We start from the raw sequence: 22,931 nt of genomic DNA, 5'->3' as shown, positions 1-22,931 counted from the left end.
AGTTCTTCTGCGAGACTATCTATACGGAGGAGGAAAAGTGAACCACAGGCAGAAAAAAAGCTCAATTTTGTGGGTGTTCCCAGTCTCAGACCCTTCAAGATTGAGAACTTTTGATTCCTACTCTTAGTACTTTTATGCTTTTGTCCTAGAACAGCATATTTACGTTTACATTCTTTACAGTAGATTTTTATGCTGCGTTAGCCGCCAGGAACATGTCTTACACTGAAACTTGTATGTTCAGAGAACATTACGCTTGAAATTTGCATATCAGGCCTTTTGGTTCGAGTGAAAGGATACGACACTGGCGTATAGAACCCACTTCAACTTTATCTTTGAAAGAACTAAGATATACAATTAATTGGTACATTTTCTTTATGCAACATTTATTAATTTGGTAGAGAAAATTTCCTCCACAGTTTAAATCTCATATATAAACTGCACGCTGTTTCTCGGACATAAATTGATATACTTTATACATTGCTGCTACAACTTCCTGGTTGATCACGACCCATCATTGGCTTGCAAGTGTGAAGCATGTAATTGCATGCCCCAACAGCTTCTCCCACTGTTAAAAAGATCCAATCCTGTCCTATCGTTTTGAGGAACTTCGACTTGTTTAGCTTCTTCATCACCTCAGCTCCTGGACTGGCAAGTGCTAGCTGCTCAATATCACACCAAATTCCAATCACGAATTGAAATAATCTTTAAAATTGTTCGAATTATTACTGATTATTTGACAAGCAATGGATGACAGAAAGGTTATTTGAATTTACCTTGAGCCCTCTTCGTTCGATAAGCTTATTTAGCTCTTCGAGCATGCTGATTCCACTTATATCTATGTTTCCGACAGCTGCCAAGTTCAAGATGTCGACTAATTAATGGATATGTGAAGCTTTTACATCTAAATTTAGAAATCTCACTCACTCACCACTCATATTAAGTATAATATACTGCAATCCCGTTTCTCCCGACGATTTTATTCGATCTTCCTCATCATCTATCCATCTCGAAATTCTGGAACAAGAAAATTATGATTTGAGTTCACAAGGACGACTCAAATTTGATTGATACGATTGTGATAAATTTATAACCCAAACAACGGTTTTTATAATTTTTATTCCTTATTTTTTGTGTGTACTGTTGTTACCTTTCTCTCAAGTAGCTTGCGTTGGCAAAATAAATGGGAGCATCAATTTCAAGAATCAGAACTCCAGGAACTCTTCTGGTATCGGAATACTGATCCACATTTCTGTACACCTTGGAGTTTGGAATATTACCAAGAGCCAATGTCTTTGGTCTTGCAACAAATAGCAGTAATCTGAAAATAGACAGTCCAATCTGCAAATTCAACTACACGTAATAGTAACATCATCATATTCAAAATCCGGAATGCTTTGCAAGTAGCATACTTACCGCCATGACTAAGCCAACTTCGATACTGGCGAAGACTACGCCAAGGTACGCACTCATGCACACGACAAAGTCGAATTTGTCGATCTTCCATTGATGGATTGTCGCTTCGTAGTCGATGAGGCCAAGCATGGCAGCGATAATGATTGAGGACAGGACCACTATAGGCGTGTAATGGAACAATGGGATTAGGAACAACAACGTCAACATGACAGCAAATGCCATTACGATGTTCGAAACGGCAGTTTACATCCTGCGTTGAAGTTGACGGCAGAGCGGGAAAACGGGCCTGAAATCAATCAACCGACAATTATGTTATTCATTTTTCTTTCTACATTAATTTTGTTACATTAAATTCCGATATATTCCAATCCAAAACCTGTAGCGAGGTAACAAGAAGCGCAAGAACCAGCAATATTCATCATTCCAAAAGCAATCATCTCTTCGTTTCCATCAATGTTGTAATTCTTGAACATTGCAAAGCTTCTGCCCACTGCTATTCCCTCCTGTCCGAATAAATATAGTATACATCAAATATGGCTTTAATGATATATATATGCTACACAATAAAGGGTGAGAGATTATTTGTATATATATGGCAGTTAAAAGGACTTACAGCGAGGGCGATGATGCCGGTGTCGATTCCCGGTTTTGATAGTTGTTGGCAGATACTGTGATTCGAAGTTTAGATCCATTATTGATAGTGGATTTATTCCTTTCTTCAGGACTCCAATCTGTAAATTAAAATTATTTCGTGAGAACCATGCGAGAACAGAATTCATGTATAAACCGTGGTTTTGCACATGAATAACGTCGCTACATTTAGCGACGGTTATTAGTAAACTGTCGCTAAATTTAGCAACGGTGTAACAAACAGTCGCTAATTAGCGGCGGTTGCTTTCCGTCACAAATATAATTTGCGACGATTGTCAAAACCGTCGCAAATTGTAGCTACGACAATGGTTTTTCATTTGCGACGGTTTCAATTGTAACTACGACAACGGTGAAAAACCATTGTCTTTGGGCGAACCATTTAACAACACTGGCTTTAACAACAATTTTAAAATGATTACAACAACGATTTGTTGTCGTATGACATTTTTCTTGTAGTGGTGTCTAGCTCAAACTAAAGGTTATATTGATTTTGCAGTACTCAATGCAAATTAAGTCGCCCGCCCAATCGCATCTACTTTTATCTTTCTTATTATGGAGTTGGTTGAATTTGAAAATATTCAAGCCCAGATGGGAGAAAATACTTGAAAGGACTAATATTTTAATAAAAAGGTTTTCTTACATGATTAATAAGGAGGTAATTAATTGACAGAGGACCGTTTGTCAATTCGAAATTCCCTACCAAGAACTAAACACGTATTATAAATATTCCTTCTTCTAGGAAAAATGTAAGAGGTCTACTAACATAAAAGTATCAGAACATTAGATATATGCACGCCAATGTAAAGATCTTTAACTTGATATATAATAATAGTACTCAATTATGGCCTAAGTTAAACTTAAAAAAGTTTATGAATAAATAGAATATATTTAATTATTTAACATTTGTAGTAGTTTGGATAAAACTTGGATAAATGGAAAAGTTTTATTTAAAAAAATAAAAATAAACATAAAGATTATCATATGCAGTACAAGAACTTACGAAGTATTTGGATATATAGTGTTATGTATATATCTGGATGTATATTGTTATGCAGTACAAACTAATTGTTGCCTGAGATATATATTGTTATGACACCGTGCTAGGTGAGTTTTTAATGGAGGTGGGACCCACGCGGAATTTAAAAATGTTTTCTCACATATCTCACATCGGGAAATCCTCAAAGTTGGTTCAAGAAATTTGTTATAAATTGAGCTTTCCTTGTTTGCTTTTAGTATCCCAAAATCAAAAGCTTTTCAGCTTTGATAAAAAGAGAGTGCATAGAAAAAAAGAGTGTATTTTTCTTGAGTGCAGGAATTCTCTTGTGTGAGTTAGAAAAATTATTTTCTCGGTATACTCGGGCTTGGGAGTGTGAGGAATATTGAGTGTATTGGTGTATACACTTGTTGTAATATTTCTTCCAGTTATAAAAGTTGCAGTGCTCCGTGGACGTAGCCTATTTTGGGTGAACCACGTAAATCTTTGTGTTCTTGTTGATTATTTTATTCCGCATTTTTTTCGGCACTATATTATCATCGTGATCGGCATCACTTCGGGGTAATTTCCCAACAACTGGTATCAGAGCCTTGTTGTGAAAATTCTTAAAAATTCTGAGTATGCTCTGTGGTTGCAGCCTTGTCTGATCTTCCACATCAGAAAAGAATTTTTAGATTTTTTGCTAAGGCTAGAGAAGTGATGGCCGGAGATGATGGATCGGGACCGGGAATCAACAAGTTCGACGGAACAGATTTTTCGTTCTGGCGGTTACAGATAAGAGATTATCTGTACAGTAAGAAGCTGCATCAACCTCTATCAGGAAAGAAACCAGAAAAGATGGAGGATGATGATTGGGAGCTCCTTGACCGACAGGTGTTAGGTGTGATACGACTGACCCTAACGAAGAACGTGGCGCATAACGTGGCGGAGGCAAAAACCACGGATGAAATGATGATCATTCTGTCAGACATGTACGAGAAGCCATCAGCAAACAATAAAGTACATCTCATGAAGAAGTTATTCAACTTGAAGATGGGAGAAGGTGCTTCGGTGGCAAAGCACATAAATGAATTCAACACGATTGTCTCTCAGCTGACATCGGTGGACATCAAATTTGATAAAGAAATTCGGGCACTTATTCTTCTGGCGTCTTTACCAGACATTTGGGAACCGATGCGGGCAGCGGTTAGCAACTCTGTTGGAAAAGGAAAACTACAACTCAATGATGTTAGAGATCAAATCCTTGCTGAAGAAGTTCGCAGGAAAGACTCGGGTGAAGCAACATCATCGAGATCTGCTCTAAATCTTGATAACAGAGGAAGAGGCAGGAATGGTGAAAGGAGTTCAAACCGATGGCGCGGTAGATCTAAATCAAGAAATGGAAAAGACAAAAACATCCTTGAAAAGAATATGAAGTGCTGGAGCTGTGGTGAGACTGGTCACCTGAAAAAGAACTGCAGATCAACGAAAAATAATGCCAATGCTGTCACTGAGGAAGTACATGATGCTCTGCTATTATCCATGGAAAGCCCTGTTGATTCTTGGGTTATGGACTCGGGAGCTTCGTTTCATACCACTGGTGATCGTGATGTATTTGATAATTACATCGCTGGCGATTACGGAAAAGTTTTTCTGGCTGATGGAAAACCTTTGGAAATTGTTGGTATGGGTGATGTACGAATGAAGATGTCAAATGGATCTGTCTGGAAAATCAACAAAGTCAGACATGTACCAAAATTGACACGCAATCTGATCTCGATGGGACAGCTCGATGATGAAGGCCATAATGTGACCTTCGGTGATGGTTCCTGGAAAGTGAACAAAGGAGCCATGATCGTTGCTCGAGGAAAGAAAACTGGAACACTATATATGACTTCCAGTTGCAGAGACACACTAGCAGCTGTGGATGCTGGAGCCAATTCAAGTCTATGGCATTATAGACTTGGACATATGAGTGAGAAGGGAATGAAGATGTTGGTGTCAAAAGGAAAGCTACCAGAATTAAAGACTGTTGAACACCAACTATGTGAAAGCTGTATCTTTGGAAAGCAGAAGAAGGTGAGCTTTTCAAAAGGCGGTAGAAAACCGAAAGCAGCAAAGTTGGAGCTGGTTCATACTGATGTATGGGGACCATCTCCTGTGACATCCCTTGGAGGCTCGAGATACTATGTCACATTCATTGACGATTCAAGTAGAAAAGTTTGGGTTTATTTTCTGAAAAATAAATCTGATGTTTACGAGACCTTTAAAAGGTGGAAAGCCATGGTGGAAAATGAGACCAACTTGAAGGTGAAGTGCTTACGATCTGATAATGGTGGAGAATATGAAGATGATGAGTTCAAGAAATATTGTGCACAGAACGGGATCAAGATGGAGAAAACCATTCCTGGTACACCTCAACAGAATGGTGTAGCTGAAAGGATGAACAGGACCTTGAATGAACGCGCAAGGAGCATGAGATTGCATTCTGGATTGCCAAAATCATTTTGGGCTGATGCTGTTAACACTGCAGCATATTTGATCAACAGAGGACCTTCGATACCGCTTGACTGCAGAATACCCGAAGAGGTATGGAGCGGCAAAGAAATAAATCTTTCTTTCTTGAAAGTGTTTGGATGTCTATCCTATGTTCATATTGATTCAGCAAGCAGAACAAAACTTGATCCGAAATCAAAGAAGTGCTTCTTTATTGGTTATGGAGATAATGAGTTTGGTTATCGTTTCTGGGATGACCAAAATCGGAAGATCATTCGGAGCAGGGATGTAATATTTAATGAGAAACTTCTGTACAAGGACAAGTCAGATATTGGAGCTGGAGATGAATGTCCTGAAGTCAAGAAGACTGATGAAGTGCCATTGACATATATTCCTGTGAATGAATCGAAAACCAGTAACCAGGAAGATGAAGAAGAAACTGCACAAGATGATGACCCACAAACTCCGGTGATTGAACTCAGGAGATCTTTGAGAACCATTAGACCACCTGAGAGGTACTCCCCTGTACTTCACTATATTTTGCTGACAGACAAAGGTGAACCGGAGACCTATGAAGAGGCAATGCAAAATGATGATTCAACCAAGTGGGAGTTGGCCATGGAAGATGAGATGAATTCACTGTCATCCAATCAGACGTGGGAGTTGACAGAACTTCCGCAAGGCAAAAAGGCGTTACATAACAAGTGGGTGTACCGGTTAAAAGAAGAGCATGATGGTAGCAAGCGGTACAAGGCAAGACTTGTTGTAAAAGGCTTCCAACAACGGGAAGGAATTGATTACACCAAAATTTTCTCTCCGGTGGTTAAATTAACCACTATCAGGACAGTACTTGGACTAGTGGCGATCGAAGACTTACATTTGGAGCAGTTGGATGTAAAGACTGTGTTTCTTTACGGTGACCTAGATGAAGAAATTTATATGAAGCAGCCACAGGGCTTTGAAGTACGGGGAAAAGAGAGAATGGTGTGCAAACTTCAGAAGAGCTTGTACGGTCTCAAACAAGCTCCAAGACAGTGGTACAAGAAGTTTGATGGATTCATGAGTGAAAATGGTTTCCTAAGGTGTCAAGCTGATCACTGCTGTTATGTGAAAAAGTTTGATGATTCTTATATCATACTACTGCTATATGTAGATGATATGCTTATAGCTGGATCTTGTCTGGAAGAAATTGATAAACTCAAGAAAGATTTATCAAAGGAATTTGCAATGAAAGATTTGGGTGTTGCAAAGCAAATCATTGGAATGAGGATCTTAAGAGACAGGGTGAATGGAATCTTGAAGTTGTCTCAAAAAGAGTACGTGAAAAAGGTGGTTAGCAGATTTAACATGGATGAAGCTAAACATGCGAGTACTCATTTGGCTAGTCATTTCAAACTAACCAAAGCACAATCACCATCGACGGAGCAGGAGCAGGCTTATATGAATAAGGTTCCTTATGCTTCTGCTGTCGGAAGCCTCATGTATGCAATGGTGTGTACAAGACCAGACATAGCACATGCAGTGGGAGTCGTGAGCAGGTTTATGAGTAATCCAGGAAAGCAACACTGGGAAGCAGTTAAGTGGATTCTCAGGTATTTGAAAGGTACTGCTAGTTGTTATTTATGCTTCAGGAGGTCAAAATTGGGCTTACAGGGTTTTGTCGATGCCGATATGGGTGGTGACCTGGATGGCAGGAAAAGTACTACTGGATATGTGTTCACATTAGGTGGTACAGCAGTAAGCTGGGTGTCTAAGCTGCAAAAGATTGTTGCACTTTCGACTACTGAGGCTGAGTATGTTGCAGTTACAGAAGCTAGCAAGGAGATGATATGGTTGAGATCCTTTCTGGAAGAATTGGGTCAGAAGCTTGAAGATAGCACATTACACTGTGACAGTCAGAGTGCTATTCATTTAGCAAAAAATCATGTTTATCATGCTAAGACAAAACATATACAGGTTAGGTACCATTTCATCAGATCGGTGCTGGAAGATGGAATCTTGATGCTGGAGAAGATTCCTGGAAGTAAGAATCCAGCCGATATGCTCACAAAGACAGTAACCATTGACAAACTGAAGTTGTGTTCAACTTCAGTCGGACTGCAAGTATAAATGGAGATATATGAGCTGCTGCAATGATGGTATGAAGACATGATTGGAATCAAGTCTTCAAGTGGGAGAATTGTTAGGTGAGTTTTTAATGGAGGTGGGGCCCACGCGGAATTTCAAAATGTTTTCTCACATATCCCACATCGGGAAATCCTCAAAGTTGGTTCAAAAAATTTGTTATAAATTGAGCCTTCCTTGTTTGCTTTTAGTATCCCAAAATCAAAAGCTTTTCAGCTTTGATAAAAAGAGAGTGCATAGAAAAAAAGAGTGTATTTTTCTTGAGTGCGGGAATTCTCTTGTGTGAGTTAGAGAAATTATTTTCTCGGTATACTCGGGTTTGGGAGTGTGAGGAATATTGAGTGTATTGGTGTATACACTTGTTGTAATATTTCTTCCAGTTATAAAAGTTGCAGTGCTCCGTGGACGTAGCCTATTTTGGGTGAACCACGTAAATCTTTGTGTTCTTGTTGATTATTTTATTCCGCATTTTTTTCGGCACTATATTATCATCGTGATCGGCATCACTTCGGGGTAATTTCCCAACACACCGAATATAGTATTGAGCTGAACTTACGAAGTATCTGGATAGCAAGAGGTAGAAAAGGAAAACAAATCCAAGAACAGCACTCTCCCATTTCCACTGCAAATTATCAGATACATGCAAATTATTCAATAAACAGAGTTTTTCAACTGTAAATTTCAAGGAAAAAAAAAAGCGATGAATATAAACAAGATCAACCTGATGAATCTGGCTAAAAACAGAGCGTACAACGTCGACAACGTCTGTAGAATGAGTGAAATGGGATAATCCAAGTATCCCCTTCAACTGCTGGAGGCTCACCACCGTCGCGGCTCCACCCATGAACCCTACTATCGTTGCATGCGACAGGAAGTCCACGATAAACCCTAATCTGCAACAATTGTGCGCAAAAACACGAGTATATTTATCATCGGTGGTCCAAGATATTGCCTGAAACATGATTTGGTAAAGATCCCATTACCTAAAAATGCCTAAAGAAGCTTCAAAAAGCCCGGCGAAGAAAGTTGCGTAAAAGCAAGATGAAGATAGAGTGTCGGATTCTCATTCGCATTCACCACAGTGCTCAACATGGAAGCTGTGAGCAGTTATCCGACGGCCACAGTTGTCACATCCCGGGACGGGGGTTGGTCGACAATGGCGTTGCTCTCAAATTTATATTCGAAAACAACAAGCCTCAGAAGTACAAAATTCAGAAACCAGTCTTTTATTCATAATATTCATTGTCTGATACAACTCAAAGAGCAAATGTTTTACAGCGGAAATGTAAAACCATACATAACAGTATCTTAACAGATGCAGCGGAAATAACATAAATTAAAATCAGAACTGATAACAATGATCTTCATCACCAGCCCCAAAATTTATTCTGCTCCTCTTCTTCTAACATTTCTTCATTATTCTTATCTGATATGGGTTTAATGGGTGAGTGATATGGTTGTCACTCAGTAAGCGGGGGCGGGAATAACTCTCAGTTTTCGAAATCATTTTCATACAGAAACATTAATATGAATAATATACAGAAGTTCTTATTTTCGTCACAGAACTCAATATTCAGTATTCCGAAATCAGTAATGAGTATTCAGTAATCAGTAATCAGAAATTTAAACAAGTAAGCACTGAGCACATTCGTGAATTTCATGGCTAAACTGATATCAGTCCCCTATATGTTCTCTCCTCTAAGAGGTGAGGCCAGTAATCAATAATCAGTAATGTTCAGAATATATATTCCTACCATTAGTTCACTAAGTTTCAGTTTTTCAAAAATCAGATATCAGAAATCGAACATAAAGAAACTTTGCTTTAAAACATAAATCATCAAACTGGATTCAAGATATTTATACATAAGCCCACCTACCGTAATTTGCTTAAAGAATTTCGATTGAAGTCTGGAAATCTGCTTGCCTCGCTACTGGATTTTACAGCTTCGAAAAATGCACTCTCTTAGCTCTATTTTCAAATGATAACTCAAGATTTTTGTAACCACAATTTCAGATATTGAGGGTGCTATTTATAGGCCAAAATCTGACTGTTAGCCTTCCAATGAATGACCATAATCTGCCATTAACAGCCTTTATTCCGTGTTAAATGCTTCAGTTACAAGTCATATGCTGAATTAGTAACCGTCCGCTGGAATTCTGTTTGCTGCTGGAATTCTATCTGCTGTAAAAATATCAGCTTCTGAAATATTAGCTGGTGCTGGAATTGTTAGCTTCTGCTGGAATTTTCCTTTGCTACTGAATATTGCTAGCTGCTGAAAAATGCTCGCGGCTGGAAATTCAGGTTCTCACAACAGTCCCCACTGCTAAGTCTCTTGAACTCCCCATCACAGCATAAATTAATGGTGGAACAAAGCTTGAATCTAACAACGATTCGTCAATGGTTGGCATAACTAATCCCTTGAATCAAACATTTCTTAATCAAATTTTTTTATAAACTTTTACTCACAAAGGCCAAGAATTGGAGGCAAGTTAGCAAGCTTGGCATAACTAATCCCTTGAGGAATAGCGAGGCTCGCTATGGTGATTCCGGCAATAAGATCAGATTTAAGCAAGTCCAACGTGTAACGTGGGCCCCACTCGAGTATCGGAAAGAAGTACTGTAACGCTAATGTAAGCTTCTTCCTCGGTGTCTGGTTTTTGAACTGGCGTAAGGGATCATCGGGGAAGAACGTTTCTGTTAGAGTGTTCTTCAACGACTTCATGAATGATTGCGGCGGAGGAACCACGGCACCGTGGTTTCTTACTGGGTCGAGGATATAGTCATCGTATCCACCTCCGACCATTTTAGGTTTAGCAAAATGAGAAAAAATTCAAGTAAAAGGGAATTGTAAGGATGTGAGAATGGTGAAGTGAAGGGTGCATGGAGGGAAATTTATAGTAGAGGGGGAATAAGTGTGTGTTTTCGGAGTGCCTCCTTGGCAGGGACAAGAAAATAAAATGATATGTTTTAAGTAAAAAAAAACATGATTTTTCTTTATTTTTTTAATTAGGATAATAAGTATTTTTACCTTATCCAATTCATGAAAAATATTTTTTACAATCCGAAAGTATATTATTTTTCAATATAAGTATGGACCGGTTCGACACGTCTTACATAAGACATACTCGGTAAAATAATAACATATAAATTTAATATTTTGGATTGGGGTCTCATGATCAAATCTAGCTTAATCGATCTGTTAATTTAAACAGTAATTAATATCCACTCCACATTCTAACAAGGTGGGCAGTATCCCTTCTCAATCGGGTGGGTTCTTGAAAAACTGGTGGGTGAGTGCATCCAGGGGAGGAGCCACATCCAATTTTTTTAAAAAAAAATTGTATATGTAAATTTTGTATAATTTTGAAATAATATGATATTAGTCGGGGTAGATCAATTTAAAATAATAAAAGATTCTAGAGTTTAAAATTTCAGCCCGGACAGAAGCATATTTCTGGCTCCGCCACTGAATACATCAGACACATTTACTCACATGCTACCCATTTTTAAAAATAAAAATAAAAAATTTGGCTTACAATTCAGATATAACAAATTATTAATTACACGACTCCTGCGAAACATAAAAACTTGAATTTCCTTACCAAGATAATTGAATTAAGGGTTTGGTATCTCTGATAATTGTGCGTCAAAAGATTTAAATTATCTTATACTTTTCATGATTTTTTAAATAAATGAAATTATAAAATTACGTCAGCACGATAAAATTACGATTAAAAATTCTCGGATTCGTGGGAGTTTGCTGTCGACTAAGGGTCAAAATTGAAAGCGCTTGTTTACGACAGCACGATTTTGTGGAGTGACGTGAATCTGGCGTCCACGATTCCGCGATTTTTTGACCATCCATATTCCCTATTTCTAATTAGGGAATTTAATCATTATAACCCATCTTAAAATAGTGTTTTTTCTTAAAAAAAAAATCCTTGTTTATTAAATATTTTATTATACAGTCTTGCGCAATTTAAAAATTCTAATCTATCTTTTTTCTCTTACTTTTTGGCTTATTTATTTCGGCAAAACTTTCGGTTTTCATCTTGTGTTCTTGATCAGCATGTATCACTAAATTATTATTTTTTGTATTAATTTATGGAGGAAAATATATGTTATCGGCCTAATCTTTGCCTATGCGTGCTTGGTGAAACCGATTAGGGTTTTGATCGTCGCTTTATTGGAGCATCTTCGGCATATATATATGGAAGGAGATGCATGCATGCATGTATATTTTTGGAATTCGGGGCTAATTTGATAAATTACGTTAATTTAAGATCAAAATTCATTATAATACTCTTATATAAATGGAGAGATTCACCACAATCTTATATTGTAAACTCCAAAAATCAATTTTCTCACACAACATCATTATAGTAAATTAAATATTTCCTTTATATCCTCTTATAATCAAAGCCATAGCCAAAGTTGAAATACAAAAGGAAGTTGACTATTTATACCACTTGCTTAACAAGGTCATGGAAGAGCTCTAATGTGTTGACTATTTTTCCAAACTTAAATATAATCATTGGTTACCTTATTATATTTATGAGTATGTCTCTTGTGAGAATGTCTCACGAACCTTTATCTATGAGACGGGTCAACCATACCGATATTCACAATAAAAAGTAATATTCTTAGCATAAAATTTCATGTATGATCCAAATAAGATATCCGTCTTACAAAATACGACCCGTGAGACCGTCTCACACAATTAGTACTATTATGGGGATATTTGTGGTAAAAAAAATATCTAATAAATGTAACATATAATATTAAATTTAATATAGCCAAAATTTTTAGATATACCAAGTTAGCCAGCCTTCTTTGGTTGGATACATTTTTTATGCTATAATTTTGTAATCTGGATACTTGGTTGGACGTGGCCTTTTCCACTTTCACTAGACATAATAATTGATATGCAAATCATATATATATATATATATGAGATATATATGTATATGATATATATATGTATATGATATATATATGTATATATATATGTGTGTATATATATATGTGTGTGTGTGTGTGTATATATATGTGCGTGTGTGTATAACTGAAAACAACAACCTATAACTATCCATCTTGGCTTTCTAAGACTTTGTGAATAATTACGTACACACTTCCATCACTTGTGTCTCAATTAACCTAATTATTTATTGCATAAAAAATATTTCTATGTTTTAACCTTTCTGTCGGGAAAACACCTAACTCAAGTTGAACATTTTACCAGATAAAACCATTCAATATATTTTAAAATAAACTTTATAAAAAAAATAAATATATTTGACATAACAAAATAATATTTTTCAATGAATTAAAACAAGTTAGATACATGTCTCACAAAATTGACGCGTGAAACGGTGTCGTAATAGTTATTTTTAAACTATTAATTGGTTATATCACTTGAGAGTATTTAATTAATGCCTCCAATTACTTATAATGGCTATTATAAGTAACTTCCTATTATAGTCAACTTGAAATTGTACACCCTTTCACCGTCTTGAAACGGTAGTAATTAATTTATTAACTCCACTCCAAAATTCATCCAATTTTTTTTAATAACATACAAATTAATGCTTAGTTTATTTAATTTGACCCCCTTGACTATGAATGGCATGATTCCCCTTTGTGCAAAAATAGGAACATTTATAAGTGAATGACACGAAAATCGCAATTCCATTAATATGGCCTCTATTTGGTGGGTCGATGGAGACCAGAGAGGATGCATTTGCATTCGACAATAATTCACACTTTAATAACACAATAATTTTTTTTAATTAAAACAGTGTCACTTTTTTTCTTTCTAAAATACATTATTACGTTGCTTTAGTTTCATGATCCATGTTGATTTTGTGTTAGTAATTGAGAGAGCAAGACATGTTCTATGGTCTCTGATGATTCCTCGAGTTACAAGTATTTTTCCCAAGTTGGTAATTGATCAAGGCAAAAGAAAACCATGAAGTTGCTTTGATCATTCTTCAATTGGTTGGAGAGAAGGTCTCTTGTGATACGATCTCACGAATCTTTATCTGTGAGACGGGTCAACACTACCGATATTCACAATAAAAAATAATACTTTACCATAAAAAGTAATATTTTTTCATGGATGACTCAAAAAAAAATCTGTCTCACAAAATACGACCCATGAACCGTCTCACTCAAGTTTTTTGCCTTGATTGGAAAGATCGATCAAATCTTCCTAACAACCCTTTTTGTTTATCAACATATGCAATGCTTCTCACTTTTATTTTTTTTAAAAAAAATTAATAATCATTGAGCACGTACAGGGATGGCAATGGGATGGGACAGGAGCGGGTTTGCTATCCCCATCCCCGTCCCCGAATTCCATCCCTACTCTCATACCCGCCCCGATCCTCGCTTTTTCGAGTTCGGGGAATCCCCAAACTTGAAACTTCGGGGATCAATTTCTCATCCTCGCCCCTATCTCCGTTTCAAAAATATTAATATGGTAAGACGATGATAGATTTAGAACTTTTCTCAAACCAAAACTTATTATTATCTATTATTATTAGTGATAATATTAATATTAATATCAATAATAATAATAATATTAATATTTTTAAAAATAATATTATTATTATATTAAGAATACTATTATTTTATTATTAATATTATTTTCGGGGCGGGTTCGGGGATGATGATAGTAATCTCATACCCGCCCCGAACTACATCGGTGATTTAAAAAAATCCTCGAACCCGAACCCAAACTCGAAAAAATCGGGGATCCCCATCTCCGTTTCGGGTTTTTCCCCGCGGAGCTCCAAACCCGTGGGAAAAGTTGTTATCTCTGATCACGTATCTATCCATGGGGATTAGAAATTTCTCCACAATGGAAATATATAGCATTATAGTGGTGGCCAAGGCAAGCCCACTCAATTACGGATTGTGGATGCCAAATTCAAGAGGGGATGCTCGGAAAGATGCTCCCCCTTTTTTTTTTTTCCCTTTCTTCCCCATTAATTTTGTTTCATACTATTTATATCAATAATGGGTGAAATCAATATGCCACGCTCCTCACTTATTTTTTGGAGAATTTTTAAAAAAATTCAAGTACAATAAATCATAATTTTGGGTCCGGTTAGGTTCACATTAATGAATAATGAAGCAAACATTTGAAACTTTGTTCCTTTCATCGACGATACGAGCATATCAAATTAATGGGCCCTTTTTTAGACCAAATTCTTAATGAGATCTATTGGAGGCCATCCAACAAATCAATCTATGGTATTGCCTTTTTTAAAATGAATATTGGTCGATCTCATGATTAATGATCCGTGAAAACCGTCTTACAAGCTTTGTTTTGACCTAGCATATGCCCCCACCAAATCTTTATTTTAGTACCCAAAAAAAAAAGTCTGTTATCCCATTTTTCCAGCTTTTTAATTTTGTCGAGATATGATTTGTTATAATTGAATTTCGAATTTGAGATTTTATCCGAACTTTAAGATATCGGTGTCAAATGGTCATTAGGCATCAACGATCGTCGAGATGAAAACGGACCAACACGTGTTAGTAAAATATATACATGAAGTGATATCATTAATCAAAATTATTTTTACTTCATAAAATATCTCCAATTAAAATAAATTAACTAAAAAGAATGCATCTCCCACCTTATATTTTTGCTTCTAATTCGAATGGGCTACTCTATTATGATCCACATTCCGCACCCGGTCCAAGGCCGTCATCAATCCAAATCTGGTTCTCGGCCCATCGGGTGAACCTATTTTAAAAGCCCGCAAATGGATCCTTCAGGTATGGAAGATACCATGGACCTCTTCCAACTTCAATACTCCGATCTCCTACAATTATCGGCCGATGAAGTTTCGGCATCCCCCGCGGAAAACCGACGGCTAGGGTTGATCTCTGATCAAATAATGCATGAAATCGGGACCACTGGGCCCGGATTGCTCTCCGTGATAGGCGTGCCCAAAGCCCGACTACTCCGCCAAGCTCTGCTCCCTTTGGCGCGAAAGCTTGCCATTCTCGGTAACGAGGATCGGAAACGGATTCTCAAGGTAAAACCCTATTCTTAAAATTAAGTTAAAATTAGTTCACTTTTGCATTTTTAAAAATGTTGATTTTTCTGTTTTTGGTAAGTGAATAGGAGTATAATTTGGGAAGTGATGTGCCGCTAAAGAATTTGGATAGGATTGTGTCATCGTTTGCCTTGAAAATGAAGTATGATCAAGAATTTAATGGTAAATTTTGCGAGTCAATGACAGATGTGGCTGATGGTTCAGAATTTAGTAATTTAGGGCTTGCGTTTCAAGAATTAGGTTCTTGTATGATGGAATTAGGGCTTCTTCTTTCTCGAGTTTGTGACAAAAAACTTGGTGGGTGCGAGCTAGAGCATAGCTTATTGCAGTGTGGCACGGCTAAAGCCCGTCTAATACATTATCATTCGATTCTCGACAACGTAATTATCGAAGAAAAATATAGGGGAAAATGTCGTTCTGCCATTGATAGTCGTGATTCCAGGATTGATGATGAATCAGATTTGTGGCAGAAGTGGCATTATGATTATGGGATCTTCACCATTTTGACAGCTCCAATGTTTATGTTTTTGGATGGAACTGGAAGTGATGCCAAAGAACATGACTCTCCAATGGGCCACACGTATTTGCAAATTCTTCATCCGAGGAAGAGTCGTGTCCTTTCAGTGAAAGCTGCTGAAGGGAGTTTTATTGTTCAGGTGGGAGAATCCGCGGATGTGTTATCTAAAGGGAAGCTTCGAGCCACACTTCATTGTGTTTCTAGACCAGCTAAGATAGATGATTTGAGCAGGGAGACTTTTGTTGTGTTTTTGCAACCAGCATGGAACAAGATTTTTTCCCTTAAAGAATACCCAATTGAACACTTGAAGAAAGGAGATCAGAATCTAGAGTCGGATTGTGAGGGAACCGGAGGTGCTGTACATGAATCAATTGAATTGATTCGAAATATTAGTGGTATGGTTCCACCACTATCTTCGCGGTTGAAGGATGGAATGACCTTTGCTGATTTTGCGAAAGAAACCACAATGAAGTATTATGGCAGCAATGGACTGCAATCAAGCTGATAGGAAAAGATAATGTTCGACATGCACAGAATTCTGCATGTACGGGTGTAGTTATGCGGGGAAAAGTTCACATCTTGCAGAAGGGATTGTCAATAATGCAAGTCTTGGAAAATATCAATCTTGGTTGGATCGTCCACGACTGTGGTTGGCTTCAAGGCCCACGGCAATTGTCAAGGGTTAGCTCTATATCAGAGTCACGGCCAAATTTCCAAACAGGACAGGGATTCGATGTACACTGCTCAAAGTCTCAAACTCGAGGTTTTGTTCATATGAAGGGATTCGGCCACCCCGATATAATGCTTTCGTTGTGGCCAACCTCTTTTTTGCCTTGTCCGTTAGCTTGGATTGAACAATTATGTTGTTCTGTTTTCCGATGTGGATGTTTAAGACATGATTTTATTCATCTATGCTCTCTATATGAGTAACGGCGTTGCTGGTTAGGAAATGTGGGTTTTCTATTCTCTCGTTCCTTTAATAACATTTTGTTAAATTGGTTGTTTCATTTATCCATAGTAAAATTATAACTCAAAATTAGTATATAATTTTTTTCAAAAAAAAGAAGCTATATCAATATGGTTACGCTTTATAAAAAAAAATTTAATATATTTAAATTTTAATGTGTACGTATCACCTTCCAAGAATGGATTTTTAAAAAACAACAATAATAATTGTTTTGATGGAGAAATTATTTTTCTTACTTTATTAAGTTGTCTTAATTTAAAAATAATAATTAATCGGTTGTTAAAAAAAAACATAGCAATTAATCGTGGCCAACGTCATTCCAAACTTTCTTTACATGAGTCCATTACGCTTATTGGGCCGAATCAGCCCAATAAGATTAAACACCGGGATGAGCCTTAATTCCCCTCGTGCTCTGCGAATCTTCGTTCGGAGGAAATGGAGGAAGAAAGCCAGCAGAAGCTGGAAGCTGAGGTTGCCCCGGCCCTTATTTCAGTACATTTGGTCCATAAATCGATATCCGTTTCCGTCGGGTCAGACCGGGTTTTCAATCTTGAGTATGATTCAGTAATTGATTTGAAGAGAACGCTGCGGAGTTACCATGGTTGATGAAAATGATGGCCATAAGGATTCAATTCGGGCAATTCGTTATAGTTTAAATGGGGACATTTTTGCGTCAGCTGGAGATGATAAGCTTGGTCAAAATCTGGGATACCAGTTCTTGGCATTGTGTTTGTTCCGTGTAAGCATTTTGCTGAGTGTAGAAAACTTTTCAAGTAATCAAAAATAGTATGCCGCTGTATTTTCTGAATTTCGATGAATGATCAGGATTTCGGAAAAAAGAGTGAGTGCTGTTGCGATCACCGATTATGGGACTTTTGTATTTTTCGCTGACAAGTTTGGGGCCGTGTATGTTGCGAACATTGGAAACTCTTGACAAAAATAGTCTGTCTCCAGTTCATAAGAAGGAAGTTCCGATTCTTTCTCATTATTGCAACATAATTAGCAGACTGGTATGGAAATTTTCATCAACATTTATGTGTTTTTATCCTTTCTGTTTCTTTTGCAGTGACTTTTCATTTGATGTTTTTGCTGTTTTAATTGTTATGTTCGCTCTTGACATTAGTGCATGCAGGTTGTATTCATTTTTTACATTACGGCAGCATGATTTGTTGTTCAGTTGCATTTTTACTGTCATCGTGTAATCCATTTTCTTGGTCATACAGAGTAGGTTTCTTTCTTGTCCAGTCTTGTGTTCTCATGTCAATGAGTCAATAACTGAGTTCAATTTTTATGTTCTTCATTTTGTTAATTGTGGCGGCGGCTCCTGGATAGTGACTTAGAGAGAGGTTATATTTTTCTGGGTTTCAGGATATGAAACTTCAAATATGAGCATGCAGTATTGTTAAGTTGTAATGAACTCCATTTCTTGCTTGGCTCTCGTTCTCTTGTTCTGACTCCCAGATTCGTTTCCTGCCTAGCATTTGTCACCCTTGTGGACTATGAACAGGGATTTTTGGTCTCTGGAAGTGGTGATTCAACGGTGAGTTAATTGAAATACTTATATATGAAAATTTTACGACTATATGCCAAAAATAACGAGCATTCATTTGCCCTGGGCTGTCCTAGCATGGTGGAATTGCAGGTTCGCTTTGGGATCATGCCTCTGGTTCACTTCTTGATACCGGTGAATGGGTGCTAAGGCAAGTTATTTGCTTGACTTTTGATTAAAGAAGTGTATTTAATTGATTAAAAATCACATTTCCTTGAGCTCGGACAACAAATTTGTAATCAATGGGTAAAGAACTTGGACTCAACGGATCATGAAACCCTTGTCTTAGAAGATACTGATCTACCTGGAGGAGAGGCATTGCTTCAAACACTTCAACGTAAGTTATCAATGGGTAAAGAAGCCTTTGTAATAGCTTCCGAATCAGTAAAAACAGAAACAAGGAACTTGTTAATCAAGAAAAATTACAAAGCAGAGAGACGGGAGTTAAGAAAGCGAGGTAGAAATGATAAAAATGGTCTAACAACAGCTGAGTGATGATCATTTCTGAAATTTTCGAGGTTAGGCAGGCTCACCTTGAATTTGGTTCAGAGCTCACGACATTTTTGTAGTACATTGAGATATTTAAGGAAAAGTATGTTGCAGCGCGGTTGTATATACCTTTATATCTTGGTAAATACTTTCATGCCATTTCTGGAATGATCATGTAATTTTACTCTGTTTTTTTATCGCAACCTAATGGGTTAATTTTTTTGGGACTTCATCGTGCATGACCATGCTTGTTTTGGTAAGCAGCATTGCCAGTGTCACAAAATTTGTGTGAAGTATTATCTCGTAGTTACATTCCAGCATTATAATCGAATCATTAGATAACGTACACTCTTGACGACAGATCTCTACACAGTTTGAAAACAAATACAAAAAACTAAAAATGGTCACATAAAGCCCGGAGTCACTTGCATCACAAGTTCAACTGTTCATGACCAAATAAAGCTACACCGACTCAATGTTAACCATGCTCCATTTAGATTGACAAAGTAAAACAGAACCATCAACACGACTGATATGAACATCAGTATGTGGAGATCATAAAGCATCCTCAAAAAGAATTGTCTTCCATCAGCTCTATCAAAAGCACTGGTTAAAACATGAAAAATACCCATTAATACGAAGGTACATGAGGCAAAATCCAAAGGAAACAAGTGAACATCATAAATATTACCTGTTCACAGCTCAATATGATCAACAAACAATCTCTGGGTAACAAAATGTTACTGATGAACTATGTGGTGTCAAACTTAAAAACAAAGAGCTAAAATATCATCTAGGTAGCAAACGCTTCGAGAAACACGGAGAGGGAAAGCTTGAGAAAGACATCTCATCATGGATCGACTTTCTCACTTCTCGGATTATGTTCTTTACATATTTATGTTGTAAAGCACTAAAGGAGAATCTACCATATCCATTTCCCTTCCCGTTTTTCTTTTTAAAAACCCAGAAAAACGGAGAAAGGGAAAAACCGCAGCTGAGCAAAGATGCAGAGATCAGAACTACTTCTAAATTCTAAAGCAACAAAGAAAGAAGGTTGATGAGGCAATTTCAGGTGACCATGAATACAGAGACTAAATTGCAATCTGAAGTTGGCATTTGACTAAAGAAACTAAAGATAAAGGTCGAGTTCAACATAAAAGCTGAGTCTGAATAAGAAGGAGATGGAAGAACAGCGCTGAACTGACAGGTTAGGTCTCTACAATATTTACAAGTATAGGACAAGACAAACAAAACCTAAAAAGGAGGAAATGAAAATAAACAATCCCGAATGGAAGATTTGCTGGAGATCCCAATTGATGCTTCCAACAATGTGTGGCCTGATCACAGCTAAATATATTCAGAAAACTGAGCCAAATATCTAATTATACCGATTCATCAATCACTGACATCGATCCAACCCTGCCTTCCACGTCAAAACTTTTTGACAAATCAACTAAACCACATTAAAAGATATATCAATTTCCCAAGATATATGGAGATAGACAATCAAACCAGCCAATACAGCAGTCCCATAGCCACTGCCACCACCACTTCAGGAACCTTGAGTGAATTCCTCATGAGAAGTTAGCACACGGGCCTATCACTTTCATTATATATGCAATCTACCACAAACCGACTTCACAAAGTACACTAATTTTCGTATTTACATGATCACGAGTTGCTCCAAGTCCGTCAATCATCTGTTATATCAAGATTAAGAATGCGACGAAGAGTCTTAGTCGCAGTGTCAGCACTATCAAAAATAACACCATCCAGAGAGCTGTGCCCAATTTCAGAGGTTGAGACATCCAAATCAAGGGAAATGGATTGTTTCGGCTGTACTGAGAACGTAGGTATGGGCAACGAACTTGGGGGAGGTGAGTTTGAGTAAGTAGGTCCAGCCCAACGCTCGTAGAAATGAAAATCATCATTCATCACCCTTTCGTTGTCTTCGAACTTGAAATCAATACGGATTGGATAACTACAGTTTTTCCCATTTCTTTTGGAGCTTTTTTGGTTTACTTCGTCAGATGGCGATGGTGTTTTGGGGGAGAAAGAAGAAGAAAAGGCCCGTTTGATAACAGGAGTGGCCGTGGAGTAAGATTTCAACTGAGTCGGGAACAACCCTGATCCAGGTTGAAACGCCCTCCAATTAACTCCTCTAAAATGGCCGCCAGGTGTCGACCAAAACGACCCACCTTTGGATGAGCCATTGTCACGATTTCTACTATAACTCTGATGGTGATTCCTGTGATGAGCTACAACGACTACAGTCTCCATCAGATCAGCCCAACGAGAAATCCTTCTTTCGTCACTCACTCTTTCATCCACCTTTCTTAATCACAAGTAATCAAAAAACTCATAAAAAGGTACAATAACAGATTTAGAGCACTGAACTGGATCTTAAACAGTCATAAATTTTAGATCTTCTTCGTAACTACCAAAACCTGATCAGACCTCGATAAACCTAGCCCATATGGAGCATATACGTACAGCTAAATGCATCCACGACAACCAGACCCTCACCGTTCAGTTTCTTCAGATCTACGGCACTTCACCCAAAACAAAAACAGAGCGAAGTCACAACAAGGACACAAAACATAATTTTAAAAAAAACACATCAACAAAAAAAACTAAAGATTCAGCATATTGAAGCTCTAATTTTTTAAAGAAAAACAAAGAGAAATTACATATCCCTGAGTTTAAAAAACAAGTAAATGGTAGAAATCGAAGATGCGGTTTCGACTTCAAACTGAGATCATTTCACTCAACACATATATCTGCCAACACATACGATATTTTACGAGTGAAAGGGATGAAGAAGCCATTGGAGAAGCTTGAATTCTACAGCTTGTGTGGAGGAGCTAGGCTATGGTTTCTGATTTTTTTGTGGATTGAAGGCGAAATGAGAAATCTGCTGATCCAAAAATGATTCACTGTTATTTAAATCTGGGCAGTACCTATGAGTGAAATTACACAAACACCCTTGCTTCCCACGCAATTTACTGATTCAGGCGACTTACGCCGACTATCCGACAAAGTTAAATGCCACGTAACCCAAGTACCGGGCGCAAGCCATAATGCCCTGTTTATTCTCTTTCCAATAATTTAATCTTTTCCGGTGCATAAGTTAACTGGACAGGAACCTCGAATTGAAAATGAATAAAATCTTAAGATTTATGAGTTGGATTTGGAATTTGAAAATCGAACAACGTTAAAAAAATTCAGTTAATATATTTTTATAATAATATTTACAATTATTATATCGTAAAATTTTATTATTATATAACTAGATTTTGTATTCAATATATATTGAGATTTTATAAATATCGCGAGATTTTATTATTATATCGCGAGATTTTGTATTAAATATATACTGAGATTTTGATAAATTAAATTTTTGTATTGAATTTTTTGTGTTATATAAATTGATGCACAAATATATGTAAATATAATATCACACCTTGTAATTTTTGAGCGGCTTACTTCAAGCTTCTATATGTTGCAGGTGTCTTCGGGTTGGTTGTAATTCATTTTAAGATATCATGTAATAAGAAAAAACTTAACCTATTATTAGCCACCAAATTTCTTAAACAAAAACTCATGTGACACAGTCTCACGAGTCGTATTTTTGAGATAAATATCTTATTTAGATCGTCTATATAAAAAAAATATTATT

General features: G+C 37.0%; 1 protein-coding gene, 1 long non-coding RNA gene and 2 pseudogenes across 3 annotated transcripts; 2 read left to right on the top strand and 2 right to left on the bottom strand.

The window, feature by feature from the left end:
• Positions 1-291: 291 nt before the first annotated feature.
• On the bottom strand, positions 292-8,761 carry LOC142528566 (sulfate transporter 3.1-like; annotated as a pseudogene).
• A 6,634-nt stretch (positions 8,762-15,395) lies between these two features.
• On the top strand, positions 15,396-17,258 carry LOC142529801 (uncharacterized). Its single transcript, XM_075635442.1, has 2 exons — positions 15,396-15,709; positions 15,799-17,258. The coding sequence occupies exons 1-2, from the start codon at positions 15,434-15,436 to the stop codon at positions 16,750-16,752; spliced, it is 1,230 nt and encodes a 409-aa protein (XP_075491557.1). The 5' UTR covers positions 15,396-15,433; the 3' UTR covers positions 16,753-17,258.
• A 280-nt stretch (positions 17,259-17,538) lies between these two features.
• LOC142528657 (uncharacterized) lies at positions 17,539-18,834 on the top strand (annotated as a pseudogene).
• Positions 18,835-19,548: 714 nt separating this feature from the next.
• On the bottom strand, positions 19,549-22,333 carry LOC142528658 (uncharacterized). Of its 2 annotated transcripts, XR_012815706.1 has the most exons (3): positions 22,047-22,186; positions 19,944-21,804; positions 19,549-19,858 (listed from the first exon to the last, which is right to left on the bottom strand). It is a non-coding gene; the product is annotated as an uncharacterized LOC142528658 (long non-coding RNA). The 2 variants fall into 2 exon arrangements; XR_012815705.1 differs by having other exon boundaries at positions 19,549-21,804; positions 22,047-22,333.
• Positions 22,334-22,931: the final 598 nt, after the last annotated feature.

The sequence above is a fragment of the Primulina tabacum genome, chromosome 16 (genome assembly GCF_025594145.1).
Source record: "Primulina tabacum isolate GXHZ01 chromosome 16, ASM2559414v2, whole genome shotgun sequence".
NCBI lineage: Eukaryota > Viridiplantae > Streptophyta > Magnoliopsida > Lamiales > Gesneriaceae > Primulina > Primulina tabacum.
This window is presented reverse-complemented; position numbering and strand designations above follow the sequence as displayed.

What these genes read in the sequence shown, in the direction of transcription:
- LOC142529801 (XM_075635442.1), top strand. Translation starts at nt 15,434, where the DNA reads ATGGATCCTTCAGGTATGGAAGATACCATGGACCTCTTCCAACTTCAA. An exon ending in ATCGGAAACGGATTCTCAAG is followed by an intron (nt 15,710 to 15,798) that starts GTAAAACCCTAT and finishes GTAAGTGAATAG; the next exon opens with GAGTATAATTTGGGAAGTGA.